This window comes from Orycteropus afer, unplaced genomic scaffold (genome assembly GCF_000298275.1).
Source record: "Orycteropus afer afer isolate SDZICR_OR568_19922 unplaced genomic scaffold, OryAfe1.0 scaffold00487, whole genome shotgun sequence".
Taxonomy (NCBI): Eukaryota; Metazoa; Chordata; class Mammalia; order Tubulidentata; family Orycteropodidae; genus Orycteropus; species Orycteropus afer.
In genome coordinates, this window is record NW_006922074.1 from 989,829 (window position 1) to 1,016,756 (window position 26,928).

At 45.6% G+C, this 26,928-nt stretch overlaps 1 protein-coding gene across 1 annotated transcript in view; it reads right to left on the reverse strand.

Annotated features, from left to right (window-relative positions):
- Window positions 1-15,593, reverse strand: part of ACACB (acetyl-CoA carboxylase beta) — a 162,926-nt gene extending 147,333 nt beyond the window's left edge. Inside the window, exon 1 of the mRNA XM_007954999.1 lies at window positions 14,962-15,593. Within this exon, the coding sequence (XP_007953190.1) occupies window positions 14,962-15,593 (632 nt within the window). The remainder of the gene's footprint in view (window positions 1-14,961) is intronic.
- Window positions 15,594-26,928: the final 11,335 nt, after the last annotated feature.

The following is a 26,928-nucleotide window of genomic DNA, read 5'->3' on the forward strand; positions in this document are numbered from 1 at the left end:
CAGTGAATTACTGAACCTAGGAGAGAGGTGGTGGGTGCTTTGGGAGGAATAGTTGGAGCAAGGGCTGGAGGGGGGAGGCAGCATGTCTGGCCTGGCAGGAATAGGCCTTGGGTTACTGCTGGTAATCCTGTCTTCCTCTTGTAGGGTTAGAGGAGGTCAGAACATGTGGCCTCCTTGCCGTTTTTGTAGTCAAGGTAGATATCAAGCTCAACTGGCATAACATACTGTACAAAACCACTGTTCTACATCCTACTTTGCTGAGTAGTGACTGGAGTCTTAAAAACTTGCAAGCGGCCATCTAGATGCAACAAGCAGTCTCTCCTTGTCCAGAGCAAAGAATGAAGACAACCAAAGACACATGGAAACAAGGAGTCCAAGGGACTAGTGGACCATGCGAACCTCAGCCTATATGATCATGAGACCTAGACGGTGCCTGGCTACCACTATCAACCACTCAGAAAGGGATCAGGGCAGAAGATCCTGATTAGAGTGGGAGAAAATGTAGAACAAAACTCAAAATTATAAAAAATAAGATCAGGCTTACTGGTCTGATAGAGCCTGGAGAAACCCTGGAGACTATGATCCCTAGTTACCCTTCAGGTCTAGAATTAAACTCCTGTGGCTTCCAGCCAAACAAGAGACAGGCACACAGGATGAATATTTACACCAGGTAGGTATACTCCTTAGAATGATCAATCATGGGGAAACAGAAGGCAGTATTTGCAAAGGGAGACAGCTCACGGGGCAGGAATGCATAAGAAAGAAGGACATAGGGAAGAGGTAGCCACCAGGAGGAAGTGGGAAGAGAATTGTTACATTGTGGGGATTGCAGTCAATGTCATGAAACAAAATGTGTATGAACTGCTATATGGAAAATGAATTTGCTCTGTAAACTTTCACCCAAATCACAATAAAAAGTATTAAAATATATGTGTGTGATATATAGATAGATATAGACAGAGAACTTCCAGGATTGCAAGCTGCATTCAGAAGAGGATGTGGATTGAGGGATATCATTGCTGATTGCTGGTATCAGATAGATCTTGGCTGGAAGCAAAGAATACCAGAAAAACGTTTACTTGTGTTTTATTGACTATGCAAAAGCATTCGATGGTGGGGATCATAACAGATTATGGGTAACATTGAGAAGAATGGGAATTCCAGAGCACTTAATTGTACTCGTGAGGAACCTGTACATAGACCAGGAGGCTGTAGTTCGAATAGAAAAAGGGGATAGTATATGGTTTAAAATCAGGGAGGAGTGTATCAGGATTGTTAATCCAAGAAGATGGACTACATAAAGAAGAATGTGACATCAGGACTGGAGGAAGACTCATTAACAATATGCAATATGCAGACGACACATCTTTGCTTGCTGAAAGTGAGGATGACTTGAAGAACTTACTGATGAAGATTAAAGACTACAGTCTATTGACTATACCTCAATACAAAGAAAACAAATATCCTTACAACTGGACCAATAAGCAGCATCATGATAAATGGAGAAAAGATTGAAGTTGTCAAAGACTTCATATTACTTGGTTCTACAATCAACACCAACGGAAGCAGCAGTCAAGAAATCAGACAATGTACTGCATTGGACAAATCTGCTGCAGAAGACCTCTTCCAAGTGCTGAAGAGCAAAGACATCTCCTTGAAGACTAAGGTGCACCTGACACAAGCCATGGTATTTTCAATCACCGCATATGCATGTAAGAGCTGGACAACGAATAAGGAAGACCAACGAAAAACTGATGCTTTTGAGTTGTGGTGCTGGCGAAGACTACTGAAAGTACCATGGACTGCTAAAAGAACTAACAAATCTGTCCTGGAAGAAGTGCAGCTGAAATGCTCCTTGGAAGTGAGAATGGCCAGACTTCGTCTCACATACTTTGGTCATGTTGTCAGAAGGGACCATTCTCTGGAGAAGGATGTCATGCTTGGTAACGTAGAGGGTCAACGAAAGAGGGGAAGACCTTCAACAAGATGGACTGACACACTGGCTGCAACAATGGGCTCAGGTATGGCAAGGATCATGAGGCTGGCACAGGACCAAGGAGTGTTTCATTCTGTTGTACATAGGTCGTTATTAGTCAGAGACAACTCGACAGCACCTAACAACAACACAACATACATGCTAAATAGGTGAAGGAGGCCATATGGGAGCACATCCACATATATATAGGTATACACCAAAACACCAAACTCACTGCCATTGTGTCGATTCCGATTCATAGTGACCCCCTTTGGGTTTCCAAGGCAGTAAATCTTTACGGAAGTAGATTGCCCAGTCTTCCGTCCATAGAGTGACTGGTGCGTTTGAACTGCCAACCTTCTGGTTAACAGTCAAATGCCTTAGGCACTACGACACCAGAGCTCCTTATATATAGGTATTTGTTGTTGTTGTTGTTATGTGCCGTCGAGTCGGCCCCGACTCATAGCGACCCCTCCTTGGGTTTCCGAGGCAGTATCACTACGGAAGTAGGATTGCCCAACCTTCCTTCCGAATATAGTGGTTGATATTTCTATATACATATTTGCTAATGTAGGAGCTCTGGTAGCATAGTGCCTAAGGCACTTGATTGCTAACCAGAAGGCTGGCGGTTCAAACCCACCAGCCACTCCTCAGAAGGAAGGTTGGGCAATCCTACTTCTGTAGTGATACTGCCTCGGAAACCCAAGGAGGGGTCGCTATGAGTCGGGGCTGACTTGACGGCATACAACAACAACATTTGCTAATGTAACACATATTTAAAAAAAAAAAAACTTACTGCCATCGAGTCGATCCTGACTCATAGTGACCCCTCCTTGGGTTTCCAGGGCAGGATCTCTACAGAAGTAGATTGCCCAATCTTCCTTCCGAGGAGTGGCTGGTGGATTTGAATTGCCAGCCTTCTGCTTAGCAGTCAAATGCCATAACAGCATATCAGGCACAGTTATAGAAATTAGACTTCGGGACTGAACCACTGGACATGAAGCCTAAGGACCACCATCTCGGGGAACCTCTAATCAACTGGCAACATACAGTTCATAAAGATAGTGTTCTACATCCCAGTCTGGTAAGCAGCATCTGGGGTCTTAAAAACTTGCAAGAGGCAATCTAAGAAGTAACTCCCGGTCTTTTCCCACCTACAGCACAGGAGAACAAAGAAAAACAAGAACTCAAGGAAGCAACTGGTCCAAAGGACTAATGGCCCACATGAACCACAGCCTCCTCTAACCTGAGACCAGAAGAACTAGATGGTGCTCAGCTACAATACCAACCACTCTGGCCAAGACCACAATAGGAGGTCCTGGTTAGAATGCATAGCATAAATTAATTTACAAAGTGGAACAAAATTCAAAGCTAAGGGAAAAAAACAAAGGTCAGACTTACTGGTTGGAAACAGAATAGAGGAACCTCTGAGACTACTGGCCTGAGAAAATCTAATTTGAAAATGAAGACGTTCCTGGAGTCCACCTTCCGCCAAATAAACAGTGGGACTATAAAATCAACAAAGTGAAGAATAAGCTCCTGCATATTACTTGATTGTAAAAATCAAGTACCCGAGACATTTGCCCAAAACTAAAGATGAGAAGACAGGGATGGACAGGGATAATGGATAAATGGAAACAGGGAACCCAGGGAGGAAACTGGGAGTGTGCTAACACACTGCAGGGATCGCAACCAATGTCATGGAACAATTCGTGTGTGATCTATTGATTAGAAAAACTAATTTGCTATGGCAACTTTCACCTAAAAGAAAAAAACCAAACTCACTGCCATCGAGTCGATTCTGACTCACAGCAACCCCCACTGGGTTTCCAAGGCTGTAAATCTTTATAGAAATGGACTGCCTCCTCTTCCTATGGAGCAGCTGGTGAGTTTGAACCACCAACCTTCTGGTTAGCAGCCAAATGCCTCACTACTGTGATACCAGAGCTCCTTACCTTTCACCTAATTCACAATAAAATGGTAATCAAAAGTTTTTAAAAAAATCATCTGTAATTAACAACTATTCTAAAGCAAAAATGAGAAGAGAGCAGGGAACCCAGAGCACTGGAAATGAAACAACCAGAATGTAATTAAAGAGATGCTGACACTGTGAGAAAAATGTCACTAATGTCACTGAACAATTTGTATGAAATTGTCAATGGAAGCCAAATTTGCTGTGTAAACTTACACCAAAAATACAATAAAATATTATTTTTGAAAAATGTATCAATGGACTCAAACAGACCAGTGATCATGGGGATGGCCCAGGACTGGGTGACATTTCATTACCTACAGGGTCGCATGATTCTCAACAGCAACTAACAACTTACTTTTCAAGAAAGAGAACTCTATTTGAGCAGTTAATTATCTTAAAGCAATAGAACCTGGAGGCCTGGGTCCTTTGGGTTATGGCTTAAGTGTGAATCCCAGTTCTGCTCTTACCGTCCGTGAGCCTCGATTTTCTATGCCACCAACAACTTCATGCCCCAAGGTGGTGTTGTGAAGACAGCATGAGATCCCACCCCACCAAGCGAAAGCACCCCAGAAATGGTTGTAGTTATTACCGTTGCACCTACTGGCCTTAAATTCGAGTTACTGAGATGACATCCAGCTCCCTCATTTGATGAGGACTCCCTGGAGGTAGCAGGTAATAGCTGTCAAATATTTTTGTGTCCCTTCCTGCTTCCAAGGAGCTCTGGTGGCACAGTGCCTAAGGCACTTGACTGCTAACCAGAAGGCTGGAGGTTCAAACCCACCAGCCACTCCTCAGAAGGAAGGTTGGGCAATCTACTTCTGTAATGATATCGCCTCGGAAACCCAAGGAGAGGTCGCTATCTGACTTGACGGCAGTGCGTTCCTGCTTCCAGATGTAGGCCTGACACAAAGGTGTGCAGGGACTGTTTATGGACCAGGTAAATTGACCCTAACAAAATAAGCAAGAATGGAGGCAGAGGCTTGGCTATAGAGCGTTCTTCACTCTACTGTTCATACATAAGAGCAAAAAAACGAGAAACAGACTAAACATCCATCAATAGCGTACTGGCTATTCATTTTAAGGTATACCTCCATTTAAGGGAAACATTACAGACCCAGTAAAAAGTATGTTGTGGACCAAGAGTTTGCAAACCTTTTCTGTGAAGGGCCAGAAAGCAACTGCTTTAAGTTTTGTGGATCAGACAAACTCTGTCCAATTCTGCCCACAGGAAAGCGGCCATAGACAATAGGTAAACAAATGAGTGTGGTTGTGTTCCAATCAAACTTACTGATGGAAACTGAAATGTGAAGTTCATGTAACTCTCATGCGTCACCAGATAGCATCCTTGCAGTCTTTTTTTAAATCCATGTGAAACTATAAAAACCACACAGGCCACACAAAACCAAATGGGGAGCCATAAGTTGCCAAACCCAATGGTAGAATAGATAATGTTCAGTGAAAAAGTAAGTTACCATACAGTATGTTCTGCATGATTCAAGTTTATAAATAAAAACCTATCTGCACAGAAAAAGGCTTCTGGGATAGACAATAATCATTAACAAAGATCACAGACTATGGAATTTGGGTGACTTTTGCTTTTGGCTTATCAGTAATTCTCTAAATTTTGAAAAGAGCTAAGAAGTGCTCAGGCACAGAGCTGTCTACACTAACCTGCTCAAAAAATGACTTCCATGGGATACCTGCTCAGGGCCACGTGGATTCCCACTGGGCTTCACAGTCATCAGCCTTCCGACCATCACCCTTCTCAAGGATAAGGGGAAAGGACGGCCCCCACCAACAGGTCAATCTGGGGAATCACGTTGTCTCCTGGGTGCCCCGCCCCAGTCAACGTCTCAGCCAAATAGGGCTGGACGCTCCCTGCTCCTCTCCAGCCAAAAGCAGCCAGCGTCTTTGCAAGGAGGGCTCCATCACCCCAGCCGCCAGCGGAGAGCCTGCATTCTCGGGGAGGGGGGTGGGGTAGACAATGGGTAGTGTTGCCAAGAGGACACAAGGACAGTCTTCACGCGGGGTGGGGTAGGGGTGGAGGTGGTGTGTGTGCTTAAGTCCGTAAAAGGTAACCCAACGGTATTAAAGAAGCAGGCTTACTTACTTTACTTTGCGATCAGGGAAACAGACCTTGCACTTGGCAGGACTCATGCTGACAGCACCCCCCGGCCAATCCCACCGGGTTCCTTTTGCGGTGCACAGCATGTAGCCCCTAACCCTCTGAAGTAGACCCAGGTCCTGAAACTCAGCAAGGCAGCCAAGTGTAGACGGGAAGGTGGAGGCGCGATCCCACAGCGACTTGGGCCCGATTCTGCGATAGCGGGGAGGCGCCCAATTCGGCGCCGCGCTTCCTCCATCCCGAAATGCGCGCTGCGTGCAAGAGTCGGGTGCCTACGCGCCCGCCCCCGCCCCGCCCCTAGACCAGGCCCGCCCCCGCCCTGACCGGCGCTCGCCAGGCACCGCGGCCCAACCAATCCCAGAGTCGCCGCTGACCTTAAGCGCAGACGACAGCCTCCTGGGATACCAAAAACCCTCGTACTTTCCTACCCTGAGGAGCTCTGGTGGCGTAGTACTTAAGGCATTTGACTGCTAACCAGAAGGCTAGTGGTTCCAACCCACCAGCTACTCCTTAGAAGGAAGATTGGACTATCTATTTCCGTAGTGATACTGCCTTGGAGTCGCTATGAGTCGGATCGGATTTGATTCGATGACAGTGAGTTTGGTTTGGTTTTTCCTACCCTTGGCTGGAGTAGAAGTGTTATAGGAGGGACTACCCTAATATATAGGAGCTTTGGTAGCGTAGTGCCTAAGACACTTGACTGCTAACCAGAAGGCTGGCGGTTCAAACCCACCAGCCACTCCTCGGAAGGAAGGCTGGGCAATCTACTTCCATAGTGATACCGCCTCGGAAACCCAAGGAGGGGTCGCTATGAGTTGGGTCCTACTCAACAGCGCATAACAGCAACAACACCCTAATACATTGTCAGCTGGAGAAAATTCTCAAGCATATAGTACATTTGCACACACACATAATACATAATAGGTTATTGTGGTTGTTATGTGCCCTTGAGTAGGACCCGACTCATAGCGACCCCTCCTTGGGTTTCTGAGGTGGTATTACTACGGAGGTAGATTGCCCAATCTTCCTTCACAATAGGTAAGTAGTGGGAAATATGGGAAATTTAAAATGAGAGTCAGCTGCCCCACTGGGCCTGTTCAAAGTCCCCTGGGTCAAGTCAGCTTTTGGCTTCCGATTTCCTGCTTTGCTATCCTTTGACTTCTTCCCCAGGTACTCTGCTGATTCCCAGTGAGCCCTCGGGTCCCCTAAAAGAGTGAGGGCCACACACAGTGGCTCTAAAAATGCTCTTGATGAGACTAACGAACTTGAATGGTGCCCTTTGTGCCTTTGTATCATTTAATCTTCACAGCAATCCTATTGTTTTTAATCCCTATGGTAGAGATAAGGAAGCCCAGGCTGGGATCTTAAATGCTTGCAGGCAGCCATCTAGATGCAATCATGGATCTCTCCTTGTCCAGAGCAAAGAAAAATGAAGAAAAACAAAGATTCATGGAAACAATTAGTCCTAGCGACTGGGACACCATGCGATCCGCAGCCTATACGACTATGAGACCAGAAGAACTAGATGGTGCCTGACTACCACTGTCAACCACTTGGAGGGAATGATCTATGTAGGAGATCCTGGATAGAGAGGGAGAACAATGTGGAACAAAACTCAAAATCATTTGGGAAAAAAAAAGGGAACCAGGTTTGCTGGTCTGATAGAGCTTGGTAGAACCACTGAGACTATGGCCCCTAGCTGCCCTTCAGGTCTGGAATTGAACCCACACCTGTGGCTTCCAGCCAAACAAAAGACAAGCATATGAGTTGAACATTTACATTATGTAGATACACTCCTTGGAGAGAACAATCATGGGAGAAAGAAGGGCTGTTTATGCACAGGGAGACAGCTTAGGGGGCAGGGCTGCATGGAGGGATGGATACAGAGAAGAGGTAACTGTCAGGAGGGAGGAAGTGAGAGGGGAGCTGTTGCATTGTGGGAAATTGTAGTCAATGTCATGAGACAAAGTGTATGTGAACTGCTGTATGGAAAGTGAATTTGCTCTGTAAATCTACACCCAAATCACAAAAAAATAAAAAATAAAAAATAAAAAAAGTGCTATACCAATAAATGCAGCCTTTTGTTGTTTTGTGCCATCGAGTTGAACCCGACTCATAGCGACCCCTCCTTGGGTTTCTGAGGCAGTATCACGGCGGAAGTAGATTGCCCAACGTTAAAAACAAGCAAACACACACTAGTGTAAATGCTTGTAAATTATTTCCTTTCAAAAGCTGCAGGCAGGCCCAAACCTCCAGGGGGCGCCATTCTCATGGCCACAATGTGAACCGGGACTCCTTGGGGTTGTGAAAGCAGATCTGCCTGAGAACACTAAATAACTCTGCAACAACTGGTTTACAACAAACAAAAATGCAGGTGAATAAAATTATCAGTTCTTCCATGTTTCTGGAAGGTCCTTTCATGGCCCTTTATCTCCTTCAAAAAAGTAACCCACCTTAGTCTTCTTGACAGTTTCAAACCCAAACCAAAAAGTACTCATCTCTCAGATGACTTAGTTTAAATGTGTTGCTGTTGCCGTTGAAGACCCCCTGTGTGCAGAGTAGAACTGCTTCATCAGGTTTGCAAAGCTGGGACCTTTCAGAAGTAGATGTGCAGGCCTTTCTTCCAAGAGTGGGTTTGAACTGCCAACCTTTAGGTTAGTAGTCAAGTGCTTAACCGCTGGTGCTACTCAGGGACTAAATTTAAATTTAACCACCTCAAAACAGGAAAAGCAATTAAAATCAGGAAATAGCCGATTTCAGCCCGTACCCTCCCCAAAGCCAATTAGGAGGACAGGAGAACTGCCAAGCAGCTGACATGCAAAGCTCTATCTTTTAATCTTCTATTGCCAAAACCCAGGGCTTCTTGGAACACTCTGGGGGTATTTTAACTGCGCTGCTTAAACATTTTTAGAGACCACCTAACCCACCTTGCTTTCACCTAGGCCTCTCCAGAAAGAGATTTCAGTCAGGTAGGGCTGGGTTTTTTTTCATCAGAGTTGTACTAACTTGGATTTTTCTCTGCTTGTGTTATCTGGTGGGGATAGGATACTACGCCTATCTATATACGCCATCACCTTTATGCAAACATCAGCAGTTGGGATTTTCAATGAAGCCTTTCAGATATGGCTGTGGATGTAGTCTTGTGCTGTAAGCTCTTCCTCTTATACTTATCTAAGGCTAAATTTACTTGTTGGTGTTGCAGAGAGAAAACCCAAGTCGGAGAAAATACATACGCACAGAATCAACAAGAAAATGCGCATGCAGGTGAATGGCAGCATGGTGAATGGCAGCGAGCGTGATGGAAAGACCCGTGGAAGGACTGGCCTCCGTCCTGCCCCTACCCACTATGTGACCATGGGCAAATGCCTTCTCCCCACATCCTTATCTAGGACATCATCCACTATAATGGGCTGTCATGGAAAAGAAAAAGAAAATGAAATAATCCCTTTCAATGTATGATGGAAGGAAATGTTATATTAACTGTAGAGCAGAAGGAAATCATTTTTCTAAAACAGATACTGCTGCTTGAGGAGGGGGAAAGTAAGTATTTTAGTTGCTCGCTAATAAAAACGAGTTGCTGTCCAGTCGATTGCCACTGATGGCGGCCCCCTGTGTGCCAGAGCAGAACGGTGCTCCACAGGCTTTTCCAGGGCTGACTTTTTGGAAGCAGGTCACCAGGCCTTCCTTCTGGTGCAAATCTGGGTGGACTTGAACCTGCTGAAGGTTAACCTTTTGGTTAACCTTCGTACCAGTCAAGGACTCCAACTGCTTTTCACCCTGAATTAATTTAATAGCAACCTTGCCCAAACCTCAAATAGGACAACTCAAAGAGAGGGGTCCCTCTTCTCCCAAACTCCCCAAAATCATGTTAGGAGCTGATGTGATTTGAAAATGGGGTTTCTGACAGGCTCTTCCAAAATAAATGAATGATCCTTGACCTTCCATTCAGGGACAAATAAAAACATCTGCATGGTGATGGTAGCACAACATGGTGAATGTAACTAATGTCATTCAATGCTACACTTCACAATGGTTAAAATGGCAAACTTTTTTTATATATAGTTTACCACAATAAAATAAAAAGAGTAAAATAAATAAGCCCCTCCCACCAAAAAAAAATGGTAGAGAATTTAAAGTTTGAGGGCCTGATTATTATCCACAGCTGAAGAGAAGAGAGACAGATGGTAACAGTTCCCAGGAAGGAGTGGAGCTGCCCCCACTGCAAGCTCTCCCAGGATTCCATTCAGGAGAGGGAGGCGGTGCCCCGTGCCTGACGCCTGACTCCTGAAGGTCCCTCACTCCTGCTCAGGACCCCCAGCCTTCATGTCCAGACCCCACAGACCGTCACTCTCCTTCCTGTCTACCAGTCTGCACTGCTAAACCTCTCTTACCTCAACACTCCCAACGTGGAAGAGGGAGGTTTTGGAAGTGGTGGTGGGGTGGGGGCTGCCCCGGCACCTTGCGGCACGTCACCTGCCTTACGATTGCTCTTTCTCCTCCACGGACACAGACTGCTACATATTAAAGGGTGTGCTTGTGTGCCTAGCCAGGGTCACAGGCAGAGAGAGACTCAGAGGGCAAGGGCAATTCACCTGCTGGGAGCTGAGCTGCCTCTGGGCTGCCTGCACCCAACACTCCCCACCCGGCGAGCTCAACAATCCTGTGAGGTAGGCACTATTATTATCCGGCTTTGACAGAGTTGCAAACTGTGGCTCAGAGAGGTGATGGCACTAGTCTGAGATTTGAACCCAGACCTGGCTGGCTTCAGGACCTAGGCCCTTCCCATGACACTGGGCACCTTATTTCATGATGATCACACTGGGATAAAGACTATAAGGAGGGTTTTGCTGCTAAAAGAGTTTACTGCCAACTCATGAAGAATCTGTTCCACGTCAGAGTTTGTCTTAACTTCAGGACTTCAGCTGAGAGATTCTGAACCTAATGCACTCCGTTCAGTCCACACATGTACCGCACAGGGTAGGTAATATTAGTTAGGGATGGCTTTGAGCTTGGCATTCTTACCTCAGGGCCCACTTGCACTAACTACACTACTTTTGAAACAAAATGAGATCCTTCTGAACAGTCTTTTACAAGCTTCATGTAATAGTATGTAGGTGACAATTTTGCCACATCATGAAATGTTCTCGATAGCTTCATTTCTAAGGGTCACATGGGAATTCCAAAGTCCAAGGAAAGGCCAGTTCCAACCCCTGCCCTGAGGTAGACCCAAAAGGGGGTGGAGGGCAGAGAATATATCAACAGACATCTCATGGGTGTCTATTTTTATTCAGCCCTGTCATGTGGGAAAAAGGCAACTTTTTATAACCATAGTAAAGACAAAAGAGTTGCTATGATACTGGAAGCCATGATACCTATATTTCAGATACAAGTAGGGTCACCCCTCGTGGACAGGTTTCACTGGAGCTTCCAGACTCAGCCAGACTAGGAAGAAAGGCCTGGTGATCTACTTTCAAAAGTCAGCCAATGAAAGCCCTATGGATCACGACGGAATACTGTCCACTATAATTCTGGAAAATGAGCCCCCTACATTGGAAGGCACTGCACCATAGGTACAACATGGACTAAAACATACCAATGGTCATGAAGACGTTCCAGGACCAGGCAACATTTTGTTCTGTTACACATAAGGTTGCCATGAGTCACAGCCAAATTGTTGGAGACTTACAACAACAAAGATAGAAGAAAAATCCAAAATGGGAGTTTAATCCCAGAACTGGTCTGCAAAGTCTCAGACTATATGCTAACAGAGCTTTGTAAAAACAAAAATTCTACTTCTAAAGAGTGACAACAAAATGCCTATCCATCTATCCACCTATCCATCCATCCACCCATCCATCACCCATCCACCCTTCCATCCATCTATCCATCCATCCATCCATCACCCACCTACCCTTCCATCCATCTATCCATCCATCCATCCATCCACCCATCCATCACCCATCCACCCTTCCATCCATCTACCCATCCATCCATTCATGTATCCATCCACCTATCCATCCATCTGCCCATCCAACCACCCATTCACCCATCCATCCATCCATCCAACCATCTATTCCTGTACCCATTCATCAAGTGCTTTGCATGCCCTGGGAATTCAGAATTCTGCCTTTGGCGAGCTTATGCTGCTCATTTTATTCATGCACTTGACAGATATTTATTAAAAGCCTCCATGATCCAGCACTAGGCTAGGTAGTGGGGAGAAGCAGAGGCCTTGATGATATGGGCGAATATTGTGCTGCATTCACGGTGTGTGCAGTCTAGTGTGGGGAGGCAGGTGATAACCAAAGAAAATTTAAGGAAATTTATTTGAGACGTAATCTCGAGGAGTGATTAATATGAAGAAATAAACCAGGGTGATTGATCAAGAAACTGATGCAGGGCTGGGAAGGGGAAAGAGGGTAAAATACTTGAAAGCTGTTAGGAGGACAGGGAAGTGATGCTGACGAGCAGCAGGCAAACAGCTGGGATGGAGGCAGGACCAGCTACGTCATTTGCAAGGCCCAGAGCAAAACAAAAATGTAGGCATCTTTTTAAAAACTTATTAAGAATTTTAAGAGGGGACCACAGAGCATTGAACTTGTACCCTTCAAGGCACAAGGCCCTAAGGGACTGACCACAGAGGAAGCACACTCAAGAAGCCAGCCTGGTAGCAGTGCTGGGTGGGTGAGGGGAGCACTTTAGTGCAGAGGGAATGGCAGGTGCAGAGGCCAGAAAGGGGATGGGACAGTGAGAGTCCTGGGATAACAAGGACACTGGGGGAAGGAGAAGGCCCTTTGAAGGCTGCTTCAGAAAGAGCGTCCTCCCAAACCACAAAACTAAAGGTGCATTTCCCATCCATTCCTAGCTGATGTCACCATTGGCAGCCTAGAGGAAGAGGTCAAAGTGGGCCCCAGGGAGCCTTCCAGGGAGGAACGAGCAGTACAATGGCTGCTCCCAGGAGAAACTGCAAGGAGTGGGGCAGATCCACCAACACATGCACTTCCTTGGCTTTGGTTTCCACATGAGCACGGACCCTGGAATAAACACCCCAGCCTCTCCCAGGCCTTAGTCTGTCTGAGAAATGGGGAAGGGGTTAGATCAGAGTGGAAGGGTCCCTAGAGTTGAATTAACCCAAACTCTTACTCCCTGAATCCACTGTCCACCCCACCCAACCCGGAGATTGTCAGTATCGGGAATACTTGCTTATTCTTTTTTCCTTCATCTCCCAACTCCAGCATTAGGGTTAAAAATTAAGCTCACTGGTAATGTGGGTAAAGGAGCTCTGTTGGTGCAGTGCCACCAGAAGGTTGGCGGTTCAAACCCACCACCACTCCATGGAAGGAAGACAGGACTATCTACTTCCATAGAGATTTACCACCTCGGAAACCCAATGGGGGTCGCTATGAGTCGGCATTGACTCAATGGCAGTGGGTTTGGGTTTTTGGTTTGGTAATATGGGTGCATATGGAAGAACCCATTTCCCTGCTTCAAGTTATTCTCATTTGGGTAGGGAGAGTTCGGGAGATGCTTAAAAGAACAGCCAGTAAGGCCCATCTCCAGGTGAGAAAACAGACTGGAAGGAAAGGCTGCTGAAATGAAAGAGAGGTTCTCTCTAGCCAGCAACGTTGTGATTGATGGCTCTCCTCTGCTTGGAGCTTTCCTGTACGTCCCAAATGTCCTCCCTGGAACCACTATATCACATTTGTAATTTGGGGTTGGGGATGGGGAAGGTTCCTAATGTAAAGAACAAAGCCACCGGTTGCCCCCTAGAATATCCCACCTGCTGTGGACCTATGAAGAACTCACTGCGGTTGAGTAGGACCCGACTCCTAGCGACCCCTCCGTGGGTTTTCAAGGTGGTTATCACTATGGAAGTAGATTACCCAACCTTCCTTCTGAGGAGTGGCTGGTGGGTTTGAACCACCAGCCTTCTGGTTAGCAGTCAAATGCCTTAGGCACTATGCCACTAGAGCTCCTAGGTATCTGTTTTCAACCATCACAGGAGTGGGTGTGAGTTACATCATTCGAGTTTCTGCTTTTTAAGAGTCATCAGGGGAAAACATGTTCTGGTTGCTAGTTACATGTTGAATGAATGAACGGATGTCTTATCAGGAAGTGGGGAGAACCTCCCTCCTGGGTAGCCTGAGTTCCTTCTACTTAAATGATAACTGGTTACATACAAGGTTATCTTCCTTAGTGAGGCTGAGATCTTTCAGACAGCCAGTTTCCTGGCATGGGGCCCTGTACACAAAGTAGATGTTCAAAAATGATCGTGAAAGGAGGGAAGGAAGGAAGGTGGGCAGGCTTATGTCTTCTACTTTTTACATTAAAAAAAAAAAAAAAACATTGCTGGTGAGTCAGTTCTGACTCATGGTGACGCCAAGAGTTATACAGCAGAACTGCTCCAAGGGTTTTCTTGGCTATAATCTTTATGGAAGCGCATTGCCAGGCCTTTCTTCTGTGGCAACGCTGGGTGAGTTTGAACTGCTGACCTTTAGGCTAGTGTTGTTGTTGTTATTTGCCGTTGAGTCGGCCCCGACTCATAGCGACCCCTCCTTAGGTTTCCGAGGCAGTATCACTACGGAAGTAGGATTGCCCAACCTTCCTTCCGAGGAGTGGCTGGTGGGTTTGAACCGCCAGCCTTCTGGTTAGCAGTCAAATGCCTTAGGCACTATGCTACCAGAGCTCATCCAGTGCAAACCATTTGCACCACCTAGTGACCACTTTTCACATTGTTGTTAGCTTTCCTTGAGTAGGTTCTGATTCATAGTGATCCCAGGTAAACAGAAGGAAACAATGCCTAATCCAAGTGTTAGTGTCAGTAAAGGGAAGGGGAGGGTACAGGCCCACCCAAGTTCTGCAGCAGGAGGAGAAAGGGCACCTTACCTCATAGTGGGGACAGTGGTCTCAGGCTCGCCTGCAGTCAGAGCAGCATCCAGGGACAGGGATCCCAGGCTGGCCCGGCTGCCCTTCCGGGAAGATTCTCGGAACAAGCTGGCACCAGGGTCCTCATCGGAGGAGTTGTCATCAAAGGAGCCCAGGATGAAGTTGGTCATCAGCTGCCTCTTGATATGAGCCTGCTTCTTGTCTTCTCTGGAGGGGAACTTGGCTTGCTGGCCCTGAGGCCTGGCTGGAAAGGACAGGCCATTGGTTTCTGGGGCCATGGTTGCTGTCCCACTGGCTTGGAGTTCGGGGGAGGCTGATGGATCATCGAAGGAAGTGGGGTTTCCTGGGGGCTTCTGGTGTGAGGAGGGCAGGGAAGTTCTCTGCTGAGAGGCGTCTTTGAGGGAGGCTGGCTCGGCCTGCGTAGGTGTCTTTGGCAGGGAGTTCTGGTCGTTTTTCTGCACTGGCTCCTCTGAGCTGTCTGAGGCTGGAAAGGGCTCCTGGCCCGGACTGAAGCTCGCATCAGATCTGCTCTTGGTGCCCAGGTTGGAGTCTGTCATGGTCTCCCAGAGTTTTAACCAGGAGAAGGTCAGGCAGGAAAAAATCAGACACGACACAAAGAGAAGTAGGACCATTCAGAAAATCTGTAGGAAGAAAGGGAGAGGCATCTTAGGGACTACAAATCGAGCTATTTCTTAGAGGAGCTGGTAGGGCAAGAGACAGTTAGGTTCCGTGTGTCGGTGGAGAGGCTAGAGGGGAGGAACGTGGGGCAGAGCATGGAGACAGGTTCATCTCCCACCTGTGGCCTTCCTTAAACCCCTCTGGGACGCTCAGTTCCTCACCTTTAACTGAGAAACACCAATGCATTCTTGCCATAAATCACAAACATGCATGAGAGCTAAGCAAGGTCACGTGTGTCAAAGCACTCTGTTATAGCAACATCATTCATAACAGCCACAACATGGAAACAACCCAAACACCCATCAACTGATGAAAAGATAATGTATGTCCATAATATAGACTATTATTCACCAATAAAAATGAAGTAAGTTCTGATTCATGGTACAGCATGAATGAACCTTGAAAATGTTATGTAAGTGAAAGAAAACAGTTACAAAAGACACATATGATTCCATTTATATAAAATGTCCAGAATAGGCAAATCCATAGAGACAGAAAATAAATTTGTGATTGTCCTGGGCTTGGGGGGAGGGGAGAACAGGGGGATGGAGGTGAAGGGGAGATGAAAACTAAAGGGTGTGGGATTCCTTTTGGGGTGACTGAAATATTCTAAAATTGTTTATGGTGATAGGTGCATAACTTTGTGAAGATATTTAAAACCACAGAACTATAAACCTTAAATGGGTGAATTACATGGCTTATGAACTATATCTCAATAAAGCTGTTATTTAAAAAAAGATGATTTTTAACTATATTCCACTTTATAAACATAAGAGGATTATTGCTGCTGGCACCTTCATCATTATTTTGTTGAGGCATTTGTTTGTTCGTGTGTTCATTTGGACAGACTCCATAGGCTTCAGAATTGGGTTGGCTGTAATCTCTATGCAAACCACTCACCAGGCCTGGATCTTCTGTGGTCACACTGGGTGGGTTCAAACAGGCAACCTTTGGGTTACTAGCCGAGTGCAGACCATCTATGCCACTCAGGGACCCTTTTCATCATTAATTATTATTATCTTCATCATCATTATCACCATCATCTTGGCCCTGGAGGAAGGAGGGCACCCTGCCTTATTTTCTTGTTAGCACTAGTACACCTGGCCTGGGTGTGCCTATACTAGAACGGAAGCAGAAGTCTATCCTATTCCAGGGTCTCGAACAGTGCCTTGTATAGTGAGGGCTTCACGAGGGTTTGCTGAATAAATGAACTTAGATCTTCTAATTTCTAACCCATGTCTGTTTGTGCCATACTACCTCTGCCCTATTAATGAGTACATCATTGTTATTTGAAAGAAATACTGTTTAGAAAACAAAAAGTAACCTAAACGTGTTGAAATTTCTAAACTAATTTGGCCACAATCATACCCTTTCAGAAGCATTAAAAAAGCAGGACTACAAAGCTTAAACCTATCAATCTAGTGTCTAAAACACTTCATTTTTTATTTATTGAAGCAAAATATATATAGCAGAGTATTTGCTGTCGTAACCATGTTTAAGTGTACAATGCAGTGACAGTAATTACATTAACTATGTTGGGCAACCAACACCACTGTCCATTTCCACATTTGTCTTCCATTGCCCCAAAGAGAAACTCCTTCAGCAATAACTTCCCCTGTCTCTAGCCCTGGTAACCACTAATAAACTTTGGTTTCTATGTATTTGTGTATTGAAGATATTTCATCTAAGTAGGATCATACAATATTTGTCCTTTTGTAAAACACTTTTATTTTTTAATGTCAAAACAGTGTTCTTAAGGAGAGAGGAAAAGTTCTCAAGATTTCTCAGAACTAAATGATCCGAGTACTTCCTGCAAAGTGTCATCAACAGAATTTGCCAAAATGTTGACACAGGTACTTTCTAAGTATTACATACAAAGTCAGAAGGTTTTTTTTTTTTTTTTTTTTCCCCTAAGTTCATCACGTTTCTGTTTAAAGAAAGAGATGTTCTTTGGTTGAACATAAGCTTTTTCACTACAGAAGATGACATTCAACAGGGCAGGGGGCTCCTGTTCACCAAAGTTCCCACCATTTCCTATTGTTTACCCCCACCTGTTACATTCATTTATATTATCTGCTAGTCCCCTGTAAGATAACAGGGTTTGTGGCTCCTGATCTGGAAGGTGGAGTGGCAAGGTATGTGACTCCTCATCTAGTCAGCTCTTAAGGTACTCCATTGGCTCCACCCTCCAAGGACCCTAGGAGGTCAGCATTATGGTTCACTCCAACTGACAAATGAGGTACCCTGGGGGGGGGGGTACAAATGGTTTGTACTTAGCTACTCAGTGAAAGGTTGGTTGTTCAAATCCATCCAACAGCACTATGGAAAAAAGTCCTGGAGATCAACTTCCATCAGATCACAGCCACTGGAAACCCTATGGAGTGTAGTTCCACCCTGACACACACAGGGTTGCCAGGAGTTGGAATCAATTGGATGGCAACGTGTTTTGTGGTTTTGTTTTCTTTTTATATGGATGGAAAAACCTGAGCCTCAGAGAGGGGAGTGACTCAGTGAATAAGTAGGACTCAAACTCAGGCCTTTGTGATACCCAAGCCTTGCTCTAAACTCAGGGTTTCTCAGCTGTGACACTACTGACACTTGTGACCAGCGAATTCTTTGTGGAGGGGACTGTCCTGTGTACTACAGTGTGTTGAGCAGCATCCTTGGCCTCTATCCACTAGACAACTATAGCACTCCACACCCCCACCCTTACACCTAATTGTAACAACCAAAGACTGCTGCTCTAAATGGCTATGCCAAACTCCCTCCCAAGTCTAGAGGGGGAGGTGGGAGCTTCTGGAAAGCAGGGTCTAGCTGTTATTCATCTCTTACACATACTAAGTCCTCAAGCAAAGATTAAAAAGTGTGTCAGCAGGCAAGGTCAGAGAAACAGCTGGCTCACACATGCCCTCAGGGCAAAACATGAGATTAGCAATTGGCATACAGCACCGCTAAAAATGTTGCAAAGGCCATCATCTGGCTTCCCACAGGTTCCACCAATTAAAGGCAGGAGGGGAAGGAAGGGCAGGGTAGCCTTTCTAGCCTGCTGAAAGGCCACTCCTCTCTTACGCCCTCTGCTGGCCACACTGGGGAAGAACTTTAACAATTCCGCTCCCTCAGGGCTTCCTGCTCAGTGACCCCTGCAGAGTAGCCAGTGGGTACTGACTTCCATCATGGAAACACTGACAACAACCCATGGAAACAGCCTGGTCACTTGTCTGCACCCACAGGCAGACTAGGAGGCTCTTGGGGACATGAACCAAGTGACATTCACTTCTGGATCCTTGGCTCAGCTCAGCACTTGTCACATGCATTGTTGTTGTTAGGTGCCATCAAGTCAGTTTCAACTCATAGCAACAGTATGTACAACAGAACGAAACACTGCCTGGTCCTGCACCATCCTCCCAATTCTTGCTATGCTTGAGCCCGTCGTTGCAGCAACCATGTCAATCCATCTTGTTGAGGGTCTTCCTCTTTTTTGCTGCCCCTCTACTTTACCAGGGAGGTCTGGTAGCATAGTCCCTAAGGCACTTGATTGCTAACCAGGCTGGCAGTTCAAACCCACCAGCCCCTCCTCGGAAGGAAGATTGGGAAGTCTACTTCCATAGCGATACTGCCTCGGAAACCCAAGGAGGGGTAGCTATGAGTCAGGTCTGACTTGATGGCACATAACAACAACTACTTTATGAAGTATGATATCCTTCTCCAAGGACTAGTCCCTTCTGATAACATGACCAAAGTAGGTGAGACAAAGTCTGGCCATTCTTGCCTCTAAGGAGCATTCCAGCTATTATTTCCTCCAAAGTAAAATCTATTTTTTGTTTTTCTAGCAGTCCATGGTACATTCAATATTCCTCCCCAGCACCACGATTCAAATGCATCAGTTCTTCTGTGGTCTTCCTTATGTGGTCCAGCTCTCACATGCGTATGAACTCAAAACCACATTCACTGGCATCAAGACGATTCTGACTCACAGCAACCCCATTGCGTTTCCAAGGCTGTAAATCTTTACAGAAGCAGACTGCCCCATCTTTCTCCTGAGGAGTAGCTGGTGGGTTCGAACCACTGATCTTTTGGTTAGCAGCCAAATGCCTTACCCACTATGCCACCAGAGTTCCTTTTAAGATGCTTAGTTGTGGCTAAGAAGTTACTGGACATTTTTATAGCACATACAAATACATACGTAGAAATATCATCTGCCAAACTTATCTGTGGTAATGGGTATATTCCCATTCATTCACCTATCCACACCTGATCTTCTTGCCTGTCTACCTATATATCCACCCACAGATTAGTATTTGTTACTACTGATAATGCAATAAGGTATGCAAGAGTTTTTTACTTTATTGCCTTCCATCTTCTTTTGATGCTTCCTGTTTTTTCATTCAATATTTTGCCCATAGAATCCTTCAATACTGCAACCTCAGGCTTGATTTTTTTCATTAGTTCTTTCAGCTTCAAAAATGCTGTGCATGTTCTTCCCCTTTAACTTTCCAACTCCAGGTCTTAGCGCCTTTCCTCATAATACTTTACTTTGTCCTCCTGAGCTGCCCTTTGAAATCTTCTGTTCAGTTCTTTTATTCATATCTTCCATTTGCTTTAGCTACTCTCCATTCAGGAGCAAGTTTCAGAGTCTCTTCTAACATCCATTTTGGTGTTCTCTTCCTTTCCTGTCTTTTTAATGACTTTTTGTTTTCTTCATGTGTGTTGTCCTTGATGTCATCCCACAACTCCTCTGGTCTTCTGTCACTGGAGTTCAATCTATTCATCAGATGGTCTCTAAAGTCAGGTGAGATATAATCAAGATCATATTTTGGCACTCGTTGATTAGTTTTTATTTTCTTCAGCTTCAAATTAAGCTTCCTTATGAGAAATTGATGGTCTGTTCCACAGTCGGCCCCTGACCTTGTTCTGACTGGCACCGAGCTTCTCCATCATCTCTTTCCACAAATCGATGTAGTCGATTTGATTCCTGTGTGTTCCATCTGGTGAGGTCCACAGGCCGCCGTTTGTGGATTTAAAAAATAAAAATAAAAAAACATACATAGTAGGCACTCAGAAAGTATGTGCTAAATGTATGAATAAATCCATACACACACATTGTGCACCAACCAATGCTTTGAGCTGAACTGGAATTTCACTTTTAGGGTCTTGATCCTGAGTCTGTGTTCAGAAATGCCAGAGGAACGAGTGGGTGTATCCATGGTCATTCTGAAGCAGAGTTCCAAGCAGAGCACTTTACACAAATAAAGCCAATTTTAGGTAAGTTTTAAATGCGCATGTTTAAAATGGTGAGATACAAAAAATAATTAGTGGATAAAACTGAAATGCTAGGTATCTCCTTACCCCAGATAAAAATACTTGAATTATTGCTGAGAAAATAAAAAAGCAGCATCACAGCAAAAATAGGCTGCAATGGTTTGGGATTTACAAGTCCCTAAGAATGCATTTTTTTTACATGATTCTTATAGGAAAACTCATGAAATAACGCAAGCTTAGCATTATCGGCCTCTTCAGGAACTTGATCGGGAAGTCTTGGCTGGAAAAATGGATGGTTAATTGGGACAGCAGAGAGGTGAATGGATGGGCAAATGGGCAAGATGACAGACACGTGGATGGTGCATGATTGAAGGATGACGGGAAGCTACCAAGCTCTAAATTGGAGACTTTCATGAATGGAGTGACCAGCTCTTCTCCACAGTCTGCCCCCTCACTCACTCTGCAAATCCTCTAAGATCTGCCATTATTCTGATAGAACCCAGTGGATCGAACACCTTAATGCTTACCTTGCAGGTATTACCTACACAAAGAACTGAAGTGTCTTTTCCTTTTCTTTGCAGAGCAATGCCATGGGCCCAAAGGTCACGACATGAGAACTTTCCCCAGTACATAGGGATAAATAAGGGCACTGTTACCGAAAGCTGCCAACAAAACTTTGTGAGGCTCAGTTCTCAGTTTCCTTATATACAAAATGGGAATGCTAATTCTTGCCCCATTTGCCCACCACACAGTTGCTCTTCAATACATGCATATATATACACACACACACATATATACACACCCTGCATATATGGCACTTTCATACATATAAGTCCCTGGGCAGTGCAAACAGGCAACACTCTTGGCTGCCAACTAAAAGAATGGTGGTTTGAATCCACCTTGAGGCACCTTGGAAGAAGGGCCTGGAGACCTAAAAAATCAGCCACTGAAAACGCTTTGGAACACAGTTCTACTCTGATACACATGGGGTCACTATGAGTCAGAAGTGACTCCACGGCAACTGGTGTTTACACACATATAAGCCATCATGTTTATAGATTGCCTTCAATCTTACAGCCTCTCCAACTCTCAGAAGAACTCTATGGAAATCATTGCTGTTATTACTATTACAGTTCAGTAAACTGTGGCTCAGAGAGGCTTGGTACCAGCTGAGATCCAGGCCCCATACCCATGCGTTTCCCTCTGCCTTGCCACCACAACTCAATCTAAATATATTACACAAGGTGAGGGTATTACACTGAGCACATAGGTACATCCTCAAACCACACACCTGACTCTGCACTTTAAAGGAAGCAGGAGGTCTGGATTGAGCGCTATTCACATGGTCTGATTTCATGAGCAGGAGAGGCCAGAGAAGTCCTTCCAATGAGCCCCTGGTGTACCGAGTCATGCCAGGCTGCCCTTCGCTGAAATAGCCCAGCTGACCTGAAAACCCAACGCCGCAGCCAAAGCTATTTTTATTTCTTGCAAACTGAACCTAAGCAACAGCTGTCTGGTGCCAGAGAAGTCAGGCCCTGGGCGCGTGCTGGTGTGCAGGAAACAAGTTCAGTTCCAAAAAGAGCTGGCCAGCAGCCAGCAGGGCTGGAGGAGTGGGGTCCTGAGTTTGTTTTCTAGGCCTTCCCAAATACCCACACCTGGCAAGGCCTTTGCAGGAGGAACAAAATGGCAGCACTAAATCAGCAGTCCCCCATTTGGACTTTTCCTCCCACCCAAATTAACTCCCAAGCATTCTCTGCCACTTACCGTGACTGAAGACAGGGCCACTAGTTCCATGCTCGTGTGGGTCTGACAAGCACTGGAAGAGAGACTAAGGGCACCAGGCCTGCCAGAGTGTCACCTTTCAGCAGGAGGCTGGTGTCTTGCATCAGGCCACAGGGGAGGGGTTTGGATTGGCCAGTGCCCCAACGGGTGAGTTTCCCCCTAGCATGCAGCACGCCCTTATCTGGAACTCACAAATTTAAGCTCAGGCCCCCACCTGACCGGGAGCTCAGGTACTTAAGAGGCTGTGCCTGCTTTCTGGGGCTCCCCAGACACCTGCTTCCCTGTGGCTTGTCCCATCCCTGTTCTTAGGCTTCCTTCAGGGGACATGCAATCGTCCCCTTGCTTAACCTGGCATCTCTGGAGTGTGCATTGAACATTCCCACAATCACGACACCCCAGGTAGACAGGAAAACAGGACTGGGCAGCCTCCCATCCCCTCTGTTCAACTGTCTGAGACCTACCCGTAAGCCAAACTTGGGTTTGGCTGAGATGGGCATGATTAAAAGGGAAGAAAACTATCAAAGAATGGATGACCAAGGACCCTCAGACTGGCAGGTGGATGGCTCAATGCCTGTTTGCAAATTCAGAGACAACTAAAGTGAGAGAAGCGAGCTGAGGGTAGGTGATAGAGGGTGGAAACCTGACTGGTGGATACAATGGCCTGCAATGTGGCCCAGGGGACAGGGTAGCATAGGTATAACGGGTTGACAGGATGCTGCCTACTCCAGCCTACAGCCTACAAGGGCAGACATGGAGATGGTTCACTCCAGGACCCTAGTGCTACTGATGAGCAAACCGAGGCCTGGACATCACCTGTGACATAAGCAACACAGCCAGGACCAAGACCAGGGGCCTTGGCTCCAGGTCAGGGCTCTTTCTAGAACAAGCATTATTCACAGCAAAAATCAGCTATCACTGGTCCTTTTTTTGGTCCCCTGGAAACTGACCTGGCTTCCTGTCTGTCATTCATTCATTCAGCTGGGTAAGCCCTGGGCAAGTTAAATCCCTCTCTGAGCTTTAGGCTCCCTATCTGCACAGTGGAGATAAGGACAGGACTTTAATCATGGAGTTGTCCTGTGAATGCAATGAGCTAATCCACTCAGGGCATTGAGCACAGCCCCAGTACAGTACACACTCTGTACGTCAGGTTTATTGTTGTTGTTTTAATTTTTACTGTGATTCAAGTGAAAGTTTATAGGGCAAATTCATTTTCCATACAGCAGTTCATACACATTTTGTTGACTGCAATTCGCCACATGTAATAGCTCTCTTCCCACTTCCTCTTCCCTTGTATCCTTCCTCCCAAGCACTCCCGCCCCCAGGCTATCTCCCTGTGTAAACTCTGCCCTTCTGTTCTCCCAGGATTGATTGCTCCAAGAAGTGTATCTACCTGATGCATTTCAGTTTTGTTTTTTTTAATTGTGGTAAAATATATCTAACAAAAAATTTACTGTTTTAACCATTTTTAAGTATAAAATTCAGTGACATTAGTCACATTCACCATGTTGTGTAACCATCACTACTATCTGATTACTAAATTTGTTCATCACTCCAAACAGACATGAAATGCCCTTCAGCAGTTACTCCCTATCTCCCCGTCCTCCATTCCCTGGTAACTGCTAACGAACTTTGGTCTCTATGAATTAGACTAAGACAGACTTTCAAAAATCAGCCAGTCACAACCCTATGGGGCACAACAGCCCATTGTCCTACTCGCTGGCTTCAGGCACATCATGGGGAGGGGTCAATCGCCGGCGGAGGGACCATGTTTGGTGGAGCAGAGGGCCACGGAGGGCCTCTGGAGAGCTGTGGTGAGGTGGCCTGACTGACCTGTCTCACTCAACATGTTTCCAGGGTTCGTTCATGACGCAGCACTTATCAGGCCTTCATGCTCTTTCTGGCTGAGCAGTATTCCACTGCACGCATAGACCACATCGTCATTACCCATTCCATTCACCTCTTGATGGCATTTGGGTTGTTTCCACCTTTTGTTAATGTGACTAGTGCTGCAGCGAACACTGGTGTACAAGTCTGTTCAAGTCCCTGCTTTCAGGTCTTTTGAACAGATATCCAGGCGTGGGATGGATGGATCACATGGCAGTTTATGTTTAGCTTTTGGAGGAGCTGCCCAACTGCACACACCTTGGGGATTGCCGCTAGCGATCCCACTGAGCATGCCACAGGCAGGACAGGTACTGCTCCATGGGGGCGGAGGGGGGTAGTCCCAGGGCTTCAGCAGTGCAGGCCAGGCTGAGTCCCCTTTGTGTCTATTCCCTTATCCAGTGGGGATGCTTTCAAGGACTTGCTGTGTTTGTGGGGGTGGGAGGATCACTTTTTAGGTTATTTGGTGTAAGGATTTTTTTTAAATGCCAACATAGGAGTTGAAAAAAGGAAAGGAATGAGATATTTTGAAGCATCTTAAGGAACAGGAAGTGATTCTTAGTAAGTCATGTAAGGGTCTTCCTGTGTCATTAGCATGTGTGATAGTTGGAACTGTGTGTCAACTTGGCTGGACGGTCTGGGACTTGGAAAGAGCATGATTGGAAATTGGTGATAAGGATATATGGGGAAGAGGTATGTGGATAGAGCTCTCTGAATGGGCCAAAGGAGTAAAGGTATTTGTGTCTCATGTGAATGCCCACCAAAAGGTGACCTCGGCAGAGAAGGACTTTCACAATCAGGTGGATAGGATGACATGTTCAGTGGACACCAGCCATCCTTTTTCCCCAGCTACTCCTGTCACTGCTCAATGGGCTCATGAAAAAAGTGGCCATAGTGGCAGGGATGGAGGTTATGCATGGGCTCAAAAACATGGACTCCCACTTACCAAGGCTGATTTAGCTACCGCCATTGCTGAGTGCCCAGTCTGCCAGCAGCAGAAACCAACACTGAGTTCACTATATGGAACCATTCCTCGGGGTGATCAGCCAGCAACGTGATGGCAGGTTGATTAAATTGGACCACTTCCATCATGGAAAGAACTTTGGACTTGCCAGCTTCCATAAGTATGTGAGCCATTTTCCTAAGATAAATTTCTCTTTCTCTCTATATATGTGCTTTACTAGTTTTGTTTCTCTAGAGACCCAGTCTAACACAGCATGCATTGCCACCACCCTTCTGTCAGTTTGTCGCACAGTAGTGGCTTTCAGGTGGCCATGATCCTGGAAGCTATGCCACAAGTATTTCAAACACCAGAAGGGTCACCCATGGTGAACAGATACCAGCAGAGCTTCCCAACTAAGACAGCTAAGAAGAAAGGGCTGGTTATCTACTTCAAAAATTAGCCAGTGATATTGCATCATCAGTAATAATGAATTATTATTGAATGAATGTAGAATATTAACCTACAGGTGGATACACAGGTAGACAGGCTAAATGATCAAGTATGTCTGCACAGAAGAAAATGTACCCATAGAAAAATAAAATAGCCAATGAAAACCCTATGGACCACAAAAGACCACTGTTTGCCTGCTTTGGAAATGTCATGAAAAAAAAAAAACCCTTGCTGTCATCAAGTTGTTTGCAACTCATGGTGACCCCCATTGGGTTTCCAAGGCTGCATATCTTAATGGAAGTAGTTCGGCCAGTCTTCCTTCCATGGAGCAGCTGGTGGGTTTGAACTACTGACCTTCTGGTTAACAGTCAAGTGTTTTATCCACTACACCACCAGAGTTCCTAAAATAATGAGCTCTAGAAGAAGACGTCACATTTGGTGAAGCAGTGAGCCAACGATGGTCAGAAAGACCCTCAATGAGATGGACTTGAACATGCTGGTGATGGTGAGGATGACACAGGATTGGGTAACATCTCATTCTGTTGTACATAAGGTCGCCATGAGTTAGAATTGACTCGAGGGCCACCAGCTATCTACCTACCTATTTGATGCACTGCGTGCATGGTCTATGAGGAGCACCATGCTAAGTGCTATACAGGTACAATCTTGTTGACTTATCCTTACAGCCCTCTCCACAGGTGTCACTCATCACCCTCCTTTTACAGATAAGGAAATTGAGGCTCAGTGAGGTTCAGTCACTGCCCAAGATCATGGTTTTGGGACCTAAGTGGCCTCCTTTAGAGCCCATGCTTCTAATCCTCCTGCCCTCTTGCTCTATGTGCAGAATTCCCCTCTATTTCTTAGAGCTATGGGCTTGGTTTTAAACCTCTGAGTCTACTCTTTTTTTTTTTTTTTTAGAGTCATGATTTATTTCAAGACCTGTGGTTTTTTGGGTTTTTTTTTAATTTTTTTTT